Consider the following 11,031-nt stretch of genomic DNA (forward strand, 5'->3'; position numbering starts at 1 on the left):
TCACTAAAACTACAAAATAACAGCTTTTTTTTTTTTTTTTAGTGTGTGAGTGTGTGTGTATGTGTCTGTGTGTGTGTGTGTGCGCATGTGTAAGTGCATGTGTGTGTGTGAAAGTGTGCTTGTGTGTGTGTATGAGAGGAGAGAAATTACAAGGGGTACAGATTTGCAGCCCTAATATCGTATGACACATGCAAACACACACACCCCCCCACACACACACACATACACACACAATCTTATTTTGTCATGGACATGCAGACAACAGTCCCCCCCATCCATATTCAAACAAATTTGACATTTTTCTTTAGATTTGTTGTCGCAGTGGCCAGTATTCCTGAAATTTTTTAAAATTATGAAAAATCCTATTTTTTTTCAGATTTGTGTCATGAGGCAAGTTTTCCCCCAGTAATACACCATATGAAATTCATAAATCAACTAGATAATAGTTAAAACCTAAAATGTGATGCCTTACCTTCAAAATGAATGCAAAACATTATATAAATTCTGATTTTATCTTGGCATGGCCAAGGAATCAAAAATACTGGTTTTATGGCTTTTTATGAGTTTACGAAATGGCATCTTTTTAGACAAGGATTTCAGTGTATTTGATTTGAGTACACACAGACACACTCCTGGATTTTTTTTTTTAACTTCAACCATTCTGACTAAAAGAGGTGTTCACTAACTACACATCAAAACTATTTTATTGTATTTTTTTATTTTTTTTATTGGTTTGCAGCCATGAATTACACAAGGATGCCAATTTGTTGTAAAGGGTCACCATAGAGATTAGTGGGGGGGGGCTAAAATGGGGCATTTTTTTTATTGACCTCATTTTTACATAACCTTATCAAGTTTACTACAGAGAAATGGGAAATTACAGTCAAAAATATTTTTCACTTTAATTTAAAGGTGGGTGTCAAAAAATGTCGTTATAATGGAAGTCAATGGTACACAAAATGTACGAAGCGGTCCCAGTGTAACAAAAACATCTCACACAGTCAAAATGAAGTGGAAATGGATGAAACTCAGAATATCAAAACTTCATTGTAAAACACACCTCCTTACCAAATTTTATGGCTAGGGGACAATCACAGCCAAAATTATCTCAAAAATGCAACCCCAGATACACAAATCTCCACCAGCGGGGCATAAGGGTTAAGTTAAAAATCAATTAAGAACAATCTGGATGATTGATTCATCGTTTTAAAGTCATTCCTCAAGCAAACACACTCATTCCGTGTTGAGGATTTTTCTGCTTTGTGATAGGCCCTTTTATTCCTGCAAATTCAATTTTAGATGAATTGAAAAATAATCAGTACTTTAATCGATAATGAAAATAATCATTTGTCTTGGTGGCTAGGGCTTTCACTCAAGACTGCATCCAGTTTCATATCACCAAACTCATTTGTCACCATTAGCGTGCGCTACCGCCCTGATGAGTGCAGAAGCTGCATATTGAAGGAGCGCGGTGTTTAGGCTGATACTCAAACATAGCTTGAAAAGGACAAGCTGTTGAATGCATGTTGGAGCTGGTGTAACAGCAAATTGTATTTATTTTGTATGTAATGCAGGTGTGCAACAACAACAAGAACTGTCACTGCGAGGCTCACTGGGCGCCTCCGTTCTGTGACAAGGCAGGTTTTGGAGGGAGCCTGGACAGCGGCCCCGTCAGAATTGCAGGTGAGTCAACAGTTGCAGTTCAAGTACATCAAGTGGCTGATTTATTGTAGCCGGGGGGTCACGCTGTGCTATAGGTCTCTGGCGTGGAATGCATGTGCATTTCAACAGCAATATATCAATGACACATGCTCATGGAACAAAGTGAATCTCGGGAGAAAGGAAAAAACCTTGAGAATAGGCCTACAACATTTTTTTTAAAGGAAAAAAAGAATAGCAAAGAAGTGTACAGAAACAGTCTTGACTACCCGTGTGCTTCCATGTGTGTTTCTGAGCAGACGGCGCTAAGCTGACAGTGGGCATCCTGGTGGCTCTCCTCACCGTCCTCGGAGCTGGTCTGATCGTCTGCGTCAAGAGAAAAAGCCTCTTTGGCGTGCTCTTCTCCAGCAAAAAGAACCCAATTGAGAAGCTCAGGTGCTGCTTTTTATGTTATGTTGTGATGTTGTTGTTTTATTTACTGACTTACTATATTGAAACGTTCTGGTACAGGATGTACAATCCTCTATATCCAGACTCAAACACCGAATTACATCAATACAAATGACTAATATACGGCTTTGAAAATCACAACAATTTCATAGTTCATGTAAATTCCATTAGTAAGAAATCAATTAAAAAAACATTGACGTCCAATTCCATAAATGTGTCATTCATCCTTTCAAATTCCAGATCGGTGAGCGCTTCGATCGGTGGACGCTCCACTGTGAACCAGCCTCCTCCGTCAGTGAGCACCACGTCTCCATCTCGACCGGCCCCGCCCGTGCCTCACAGCGCCGCCATCTTCAAGGTCACTAAATCAAACACATCTTCAGCTTTGACAGCACCCCGAATACAAATGCACTAGACTAGACATCTTGTTGCAGCCCCAGACGAGGCTGTTTTAGAGCATTTGACGCAAAACGAGCGGAGAGGCACCAGCAGATGATCCGTGCTATAATATTCCTCACAAATCATTCTCAGCTGGGATTGACAGTGTTGTTTATCGGTATGGCAGCTCATTCGAATCCAATTAAATCAGCCCTCTCTCTGTGTGTACGGGTGGAGGAGAGGCGGCGATAATGGGAGTCTGTGGCGAGGGCTGTGTTCGCGACACTTAACATCTGCCTGTTAAGGGAGGAATTGATTTATGTGCACGTGTCCGACATGAAGAATGTAAAAGCAGGCAGCGGGCCTTACGCGAGGCATAAAGTCATGCTGTAGAAAAATTGGAAGACATTAGCAAGGAATCTCAACTAGGAAAGACTAGTGTGCCTTCATCAAAGCGTTCACTAACTACTTTTATCACTGCACTCACTGACATGCTTGATCGATTTGAGTGGAGGGGGGTTCCTGAATGTCTGAAAATGGCCATTTGGGGGCTTCGTGGTGGCAACACAAGCGAGGCAAGCTGTTGTGCATTACCATGAGGAAAGATTGGTGTTTTCAGTTAGTCTGCATGTGCTTTTCATTGTGTGCCCTGACGGTAAGAAGAGAAAGGATGTAAGGCTTGTTTGATGTCAGCGCAGTGCAGGTGAGGTCATTTTCCAGTTGTCGGGAGCTGTGTTCAAACCGCCGCATGCATGAGCCCTTGTGTGCGTGCCTTTTTTCTATGTGTTACATTGTGTGTGCTGTTGGAGCTGCGTGCATGCACATCTGGCCACATGTCTACACACTCTAGGCAGACTCACATGTTGGCTCTATTCTATGTCTGATCCGTGTCTCAATGGGATCGTGTGTGGGGGGGCTCTTTAGCTGTGTGTCCCACCTTTCGGATAAGGCCAAGTGGGCACAATCTCGCTGCATTTTCCTTTCCAAATGGCGACCTGGAGAGGAGTTAAGCGAGGACGTCAGTTAGGGAGCGTTTGATTTATACATCTCCGACAGCGTCAGGAAGTAACGGACAGGAGGAAGAGGGAGGAGGTTGACATGGCTGTTTACTGATAGGAAGCAGACGTTTTCTATTCTGACTGACTCACTTTGTCTTTCATCTTTTTCCCGCAGCCTCCTCCTCACCGAGGGCCAGAGGCGGCTCTTCCAACGGGCCCTTACCCCTCCCATAACCACAACCACAACCTGCGCCGGCTGCCCCAGTGCCCTCCGGTTCACCTGGGCCACCCTGTCCCTCTGTCTCTCACCCTGTCCCTCTCCCCGGGCCCCATGCAGCAGCAGCAGCCCAGGCGTCCTCTGCCTCTGCCTCCCCCTCACATCCACGTCGCGGCCAGGGGAGCGTCGTTTCACAGCGCGTCACGCCACAACAACTCCTGCAGGATGGTCATGGTGAGTCACTTCCCATATTTCATTATTTTGATGGTGTTACTTAAAAAGTGGAGTCAGCGATCCTGGAAGTACGCTTGTTGTCAAAATCAATTGAGCTTTGCCAACTGTCTGTACTGTGTGTGCGTGCTGAAAAAAAAGAAGTTCAGTGATGCCCCCCTTATGTATACATAGTACATACCTTTTGTTTAAATACCCATTTACAGAGCCTAGGCTATGTATTAACACTGGATTTTACTTCAGGGCACACGCAGTATACGGACTGGTAGCCGATCGTGAGGAGATATTCACTGGTTCTGACAACAAGCATTCTCCAGGGTTGATGACTCCACCTTTAATGTCATTTTCAGCAGGGTATGGGGGAGATTTTACTCACGACCACAGTCTATAACACCTAACCAGGGGAGATGGCGTTGTCCCCTTCCTTTTCATGGTCCTTGCGTGTCCTATATAGCGTATGCATTTTGACAGTTGTGCACAGTCTCGTAAAGCAGTGAGGTTAAACCGGGTGCTAACGTCACCCGAGCGAGACTTCAATTCTACAGTACATACCGCCACATAAATAATGAATATGGGAGCCCAGACATTGCGAGAGCGGGGAGACGGAAAAGATGAGGATGCAACCGGAGTGCGCAAATATCACAGGATGGTAAATTTGCTGCCTCTAGTATTCCACGGAGTTTAGTTATGGCATTTGCAGCAGGCTGTCAAAGTTTGAGGGAGAAGAGAACGCCAGAGTTTCCTAGTGTCAAATCGCTCTCTCTCTCTCTCTCTCTCTCTCTCTCTCGCTCTCTCGCTCTCTCGCTCGCTCGCTCTTTCTTTCTCTCTGTCTCTCTGTCTCTCTCTCTCTCTCTCCGGTATTGTCAAAGACTCTTTATTTGCCTTTAATCCCGTTTGAGTTGTGCTCTGTGGGCAACAGTGAGACAGAAAGATCCAAAAAGACGGAGTTGATTAATAAAACATGATCAAACATCTGATGTCTTCTTTCAGGAAGACACTGCCAGCGTTTGTTCCCACCACCTTTCAAACATGTGTCTTAGCTGCTTTTGTCTGTTTCATACCATTGCCAATTGAATGCTTTCTGGGGGTATGGAGTGTTGGTGGGACAAACCAAGCCATTGGAGCACCTCACCTTGTTTTTAATTATATTCGGGAGACAAGAAAATCAAGAGAGATGAATCACTAATGAAAATAATTATCAGTTGCAGCCCTAAAAGATAGTAAATCAGAAGTAAGTTTCCAACCATGTTAAAGAGCCCCTGTGTTGGCTGTAATTTTATGTCAGGGATCACTTCAGGCAGGGAGGTCAAAGTGATGCCACACTAGTGTCAGGCTAACAAGAGGTGTGTGTTAATCACGTCGTGTCATCATTCTAGTCTTGTCCAGATGAATGGAGGGGTCACGACGGAGGTCTGGTTAAAAACACAACACGGTTTTCAGAGCTAATAGACATTCTGTCAGCGTGTGATGGAATATATCAGCATCGCATCAAGAGAACTACACAGAGTTTCTCCTTCCTTTTCAATGATAGCTGTGTTTTCATAATGCCCTATTGCGTCTGAATTTTAGAAACAGATTTCAAAAAGGGTAATCATTTCCACTTATAAATATTATAAACCATTAATTAATTGGTTATATTTTGGTTATAAAGCTTGTATAGGGGGGTTAAAAATAAAGTGTTACCAAGGACATAAGTTTGATGTTAATATACCAGGTTTAGCTGAAAAGCTAGTTTTTTTCTTGGGCAGCTAGAAGTTATTTTAAAAGAAAGAGAACAACCCTACAGAACATAAGGCAGAATACAGCAGGATTAGAAACGTTTTTTAATCTTTTGGGGGAAAAAAAACATTATATAGACCTACTTTGGAATTACACCCTGCAGTTTCCAGAACCTTTTAAAAAGAAAGCGCACCATTTAGTTTAACAAAAGCTCTCGGTTATTATAAAAACCTGTACAACAGGTGAAGTGCAGCCGCAGCTCTTGGCGCTGTTTCTCCACTCGAGGAAGTAGACTTTTCCCTCTCAGCTGTTCCTATTTAATGTCAAGAGTGTGAAAGTGAAAGTGATGCCTGCTGGCAGCAAAACTTCCCCGACAGTATCTTGAGCAGCTGTTTGGCAGCTCCCAGACATTGACAAAGCCCTTTTCTCTCTCTCTCTCTCTCTCTCTCTCTCTCTCTCTCTCTCTCTCTCTCTCTCTCTCTCTCTATGAAAACGCTCTGTTGGGGGCATGAAGGCATTCTTTAATGGGAGAGAGCTTCAAGGAGGTTATTTGAAGACAGACTTTTCGGGTAATTTTTGAGATGTGGCTTTAGTTATTCTAAATTGAATCTGCTGTAGTAACATTGTGTGACTTGTAATAACCTTATCAGACACAATTTTACTTTTCATTTGCTTGCATTTCACTACAAGAGCCATTTGATACTCTCCTGACAGACACACCAGTCGGCTCCGTTCCATTCCGTGACAGTATTTACCGGCAAATGTGATGAATTAGTGCCGATAGTCATGACAACTTGACCCTATGGTTTTGTAAGAAGGAGACTGTACATCCTGCACTGCTCATACAGTGTTCAATGAAAACATTAAATTGGGGTATCAAATTTGACTCTGACATGTTTTGAATCGGCAATACACGATTTCACGGGTGACTGAGGTCCAAGGTTGTTTTGGAGGCTTTCTCTTCCCACCGAGGAGAAGAGGAGGAAGTGAATGGAGACCAGATTGAGGGGGGCTAGGCTAGGTAGCCCGGGGCCTTTTATCATGATCTCAGTCAGTCAATATTAAAACCACATGACAGCTCCTCTCATCACTAGTTGTATATGGTAGGCCTTGCTGCCCCTGATGCCCGGACAGAGGATGACACTGGAGGAGAACAAAGCCTGGGGTGTAATTATCTGACCTTGAGTGCCACCTGGTGGAGATTCTCACTCATTACGTTGTATGTCTCTGGTCTTTTTTTCAGGAGTTGGAGAAGCCCAGTCCCCCTCAGAAACCCCTCCCCGCTGATCCGAGGAGCTCTCGTTCTCTGGTTCGAAGTCCCTCGGCAGTGCAGGGCCACACTGTAGTCCTCCAAGGGCCCTCTGCAGTGTGTGGCCCCCCAACGATACCTGGTGTACCCAGACCGGCGCGTCCTCTCCCAAACTCCAAAAGGTGAGTTATGCATGCCCAAAAGGAAAATGGGACTATTAGCATTATTTTGAGATAATGACCGCAAAAGATGGTAGCATAAAATAAATAAACAGGCACACACAGACCAGGTTTAGTAAAACAAATATGTAAATATACATTTTGGACCTTTTATTTATAAAAATATGAAATAAGCAAAATAGCCAAATATCTCAAAATTGAGCAGTGCTTGAAAAAACTGTGTTTTTGCCTACCGTGCACCGTGCCATGCCTTATGTTTTTTTTTTCTCCGTCCTTTTAGACCCAGTCTCAAGCAACCGCCGACACTACCAAAGCCTTGCAGAATGGCCCACGTCAAATACAGCAGCTGAGGCTTTGTGCCGGGAGGGACATTGTTGTGATGAGACTCTATAGAAATTTGCACTATGAAAACCTTAAAAAAAAAGAAGAGATGGTGGCTTCTCTTGAGTTTTGAATCAGGAGATCTGCTGTGTCCCTTTTGGTGCTCTTGTCTCTGTCTGAATGGTGCTACACGAGTCTGAGCTCAGGTACATGTAAAGTATTTATATTCTGTATTTATTGCCACGCAGTGCACTGTGCCAGACACTTTTACTACACGGTAGCAATTTAGCATTTTTTTATTGTGTTGTTTGCATCAGTTTCACTTTTTTTTCGCTCTCTCTCTCTTATCAACTTATCTTTATTAAAGATAGTGACGGGAGGTTTTAAAAGCCTAATCTGTGAAATTCTGATTGCAGAAATGTGTTTTTTTTTTCGTGAGATGTGTTTTAATGAAGGGAACCCTTTTACATGGTGGTTTTGTTTCTGAATACTACAGGAAGCGAGGAAAAAAGATTGTAGTGCAATGTCAGAGAAGAACTTTTGGAAGCCTATGGGATTTTTCTGTAACTTACTGCAACAGTTCTGCAAAGTGAGTGTGCTGAAAATAGGGAAAAGGCGGGGCTTGTTTTTCACAGACAGCTGAAGTTCAAGTCTGTTTCGGGGGAAGGTAACGAGTTGAACTGTGAAATGTCACTGATTTGCCATTTTCAGTTTGATTTACAAGCCCCCAAGATGCTCACTGGAGGGATCCGGGTACTGAGGTATGAACCAAACACGGATCAGAAAATGAGCCCAGATCAAGGAAACGATCGTCCCTCAGAGAGAGAGTAAAATTCTCCAAAATATTGCTCCTTTAAAGGTTATGTGTTGTGTGTTTTTTTTTTGTATTTCCCTCTGTGCCTGTCTTTACTTGAGGACTCTTGTCTGAAATCTCCGTGATTAAATCATGGAATCACTATTGACGCGGCCATACAGGCGTCATGGAGGCACTTACATGTAAAACAGTCAGTGTCTGGCTAAAGTTTCCATGTGTGGATTTTCAACTTTTTTTTTTCTGTGATTTCTGTGATTTGGAAAGGGCGCATTCACTTGACATGGGACGCATCTGCCACTGAAATGAAGTTGAGTGGTTACTGTCAAGCCACCGATTGTCCAAAAACTATATGTGGCAGTTGTTCATTTTGTATTTGTTGTACTTTTTTCTTTTTGTTTTTCTTTTTTTTTTAATGTTTTTTAACGCCAATCCACACACCAGATACATAATCCTGCATACATTGTATTTGTGGTAACTGAATAGCGTTTTATTAATCTTGCAGAATTGTTTTTCTGTTTTGCTATGCAGTGTATAGTATATACCATTACTCCAAGCAACGTTTCTTTTAAGCACATGCTCTTGTTCACACATATGTATGCTAAAGAAACTGCCTATGGACTTATTATTTTTGTTCTGTTATCTTCTTTCAAAGCTGCACTAGTTTTACATTCATTGCTTTGCTTTTTCCAATGCTATGTGTCCATGTGCTAATGATACAGTGTTGTGAGTCCAGTCACCTGACTGTACGGTATGTCCATATGTGTCTCTTGTGTTGTGTTACAGGTGAACACACATTTCTATTGAGAATGCTTCTTTTTTTATATGGTGATTGTTTGATACATGATATGTACAGAAAAACACTTAGTGTCAGTGTCTGGTCTTGGTATTTTGAACACTCAAGCAGTAATAGTAAAAATGTTTTTTTTTCAAACACTGAAGATTTTTTTTTTTGTTATTGATCTTTGTGCTCGCTGTACTCTTTCTTTTCGTACGCAGCATGCAGGCTTTCAACAAGACTAGCTTCACTGGAAAAAATCAATGATACGAGAGGAAAAATGATTATTTCCATTTTGTAAAGCCCTTTTGATTGGGTGAAATAGAAAAACACAAACACACGCCATGGCAATTTCACTAGAGCTGCACTTCTATGTAAGAATACAAAGACAGATTTCATGCCGTATCAGTTGAACTATAACAAAGCTTTGGATCTACAAAAAAAGCAACATTTTCTGTCAAGAACGTCTGGCATTTATTTTATACTTGAGCCAAATTGCAACCAGAGGGTTGAAGACGGAATACACTCATAATGGTCATTTCCCATTTACCACAGTCTTTATTTCCAGAAAGGTCTGAGGTGTCCTCCAATTCCAATTATACGTTTTAACACTGACATCTGCGGCAGTTTGGCTTATTTTAACAGTCTGAGCATCTGTCCAAAAGCAATTTGAAGAGGTCTTTCTGAGGTCTTCACACACTGCTTCAATCAATACAGGTGTGGGATTGTTTTGTTCAGGAGTCATGGTGTGTGTGTGTGTGTGTGTGTGTGTGTGTGTGTGTGTGTGTGTGTGTGTGTGTGTGTGTGTGTGTGTGTGTGTGTGTGTGTGTGTGTGTGTGTGTGTGTGTGTGTGTGTGTGTGTGTGTGTGTGTGTGTGTGTGTGTGTGTGTGTGTGTGTGTGTGTGTGTGTGTGTGTGTGTGTGTGTGTGATAAAAAGGATGTTCAAGGACAACAGTATGAAGAAAACTCAGAATCAAGAAATCATACAGCTCCACATGATATCAAGGACACACATTGTCACTTTCACGGATAAGTAACTCCTGCAGCCAGCCTTAGATATGGTAGTTGCCTTAACTCTGTGTTGAGTGCTGATTATTTCAACCACACTGTTTGGTTACTGTCAGACGAGTGGGCTATATTTTTATGTGCAGACAGTGGTCAAGTGCCTTACCAAGATTCACTGATGTGTAGAAAAGTTCAGATGAATGAATTTGAGTCAGCAGGTGTGGAACGACCGAACAGCTCCCCTATGTGGAGAAGTGGCAGACTGCTGGAGCAGGATGGGTCACCTGATGCACTTGAGGGAGTCTGAGTTGGTCCATTAGGTGTTTCACAAATTATTAAAAAATAATATAAATGAATTTAAAAAGTTCAAATTAATGACCCCATGAAAGTTTTTTTGTCATTATTTATGTTTTTATCCTAATTTTGACATATCTCGTAAATTTGATCGAGTTCCTCATACTTTGAGATACCTATCTCATATGATGTTATATCTTTATAATAATGTAAAGTGTAATACAATTAAATTAACTTCTATACATAGGCTATTGTATCATACCGGCTGCTACATAAGTTATACTGTGAAGTAGCTGAAAAAACACATGCGTAATATGTTCCTTGAAACATGACGTGATAAAAGGAAGATACTTTGTGTTTACATTCGGAGTGTGAATGTCAGTGGTTGCTACTTTTCACACGTGATTATTTCGGATAAACTGGCGATTAGGACGGTCCCGACTCACGCTCAGTGGTGTCTGAATGAGAAGCCCCATGCAAATTAAAACACGTGTGAAGCCACGATGGGCAGAAATTACGCGCCGGTGCGCACCAAGCGTCAGCCAGCCAGCCAGCCCCAAACAGAGCAACTCTGGTAAAACTAGTTTTAGCAATTAAGTAACCGAGTGGAGAGATTCTGCTCATTCATCACATGCTTCCGTCCCACGTCTTTGAATATAGAATATGTTGTAGGCTGAACGGTATTTGAATATTCCCGAAAATGGATGTATATTTGGATTAGCTGGGGAAACCATTGTGCGCT

At 42.2% G+C, this 11,031-nt stretch overlaps 1 protein-coding gene across 1 annotated transcript in view; it reads left to right on the top strand.

Annotated features, from left to right (window-relative positions):
- The window catches only part of adam12a (ADAM metallopeptidase domain 12a), an 81,484-nt gene extending 72,372 nt beyond the window's left edge, over window positions 1-9,112 (top strand). The window contains exons 18-23 of the mRNA XM_080049522.1: window positions 1,575-1,683; window positions 1,959-2,094; window positions 2,350-2,467; window positions 3,661-3,936; window positions 6,896-7,083; window positions 7,361-9,112. Of these exons, the coding sequence (XP_079905648.1) occupies window positions 1,575-1,683; window positions 1,959-2,094; window positions 2,350-2,467; window positions 3,661-3,936; window positions 6,896-7,083; window positions 7,361-7,430 (897 nt within the window). The 3' untranslated portion in view covers window positions 7,431-9,112. The remainder of the gene's footprint in view (window positions 1-1,574; window positions 1,684-1,958; window positions 2,095-2,349; window positions 2,468-3,660; window positions 3,937-6,895; window positions 7,084-7,360) is intronic.
- Window positions 9,113-11,031: the final 1,919 nt, after the last annotated feature.

The sequence above is a fragment of the Ammodytes marinus genome, assembly GCF_949987685.1.
Source record: "Ammodytes marinus genome assembly, chromosome: 20".
NCBI lineage: Eukaryota > Metazoa > Chordata > Actinopteri > Uranoscopiformes > Ammodytidae > Ammodytes > Ammodytes marinus.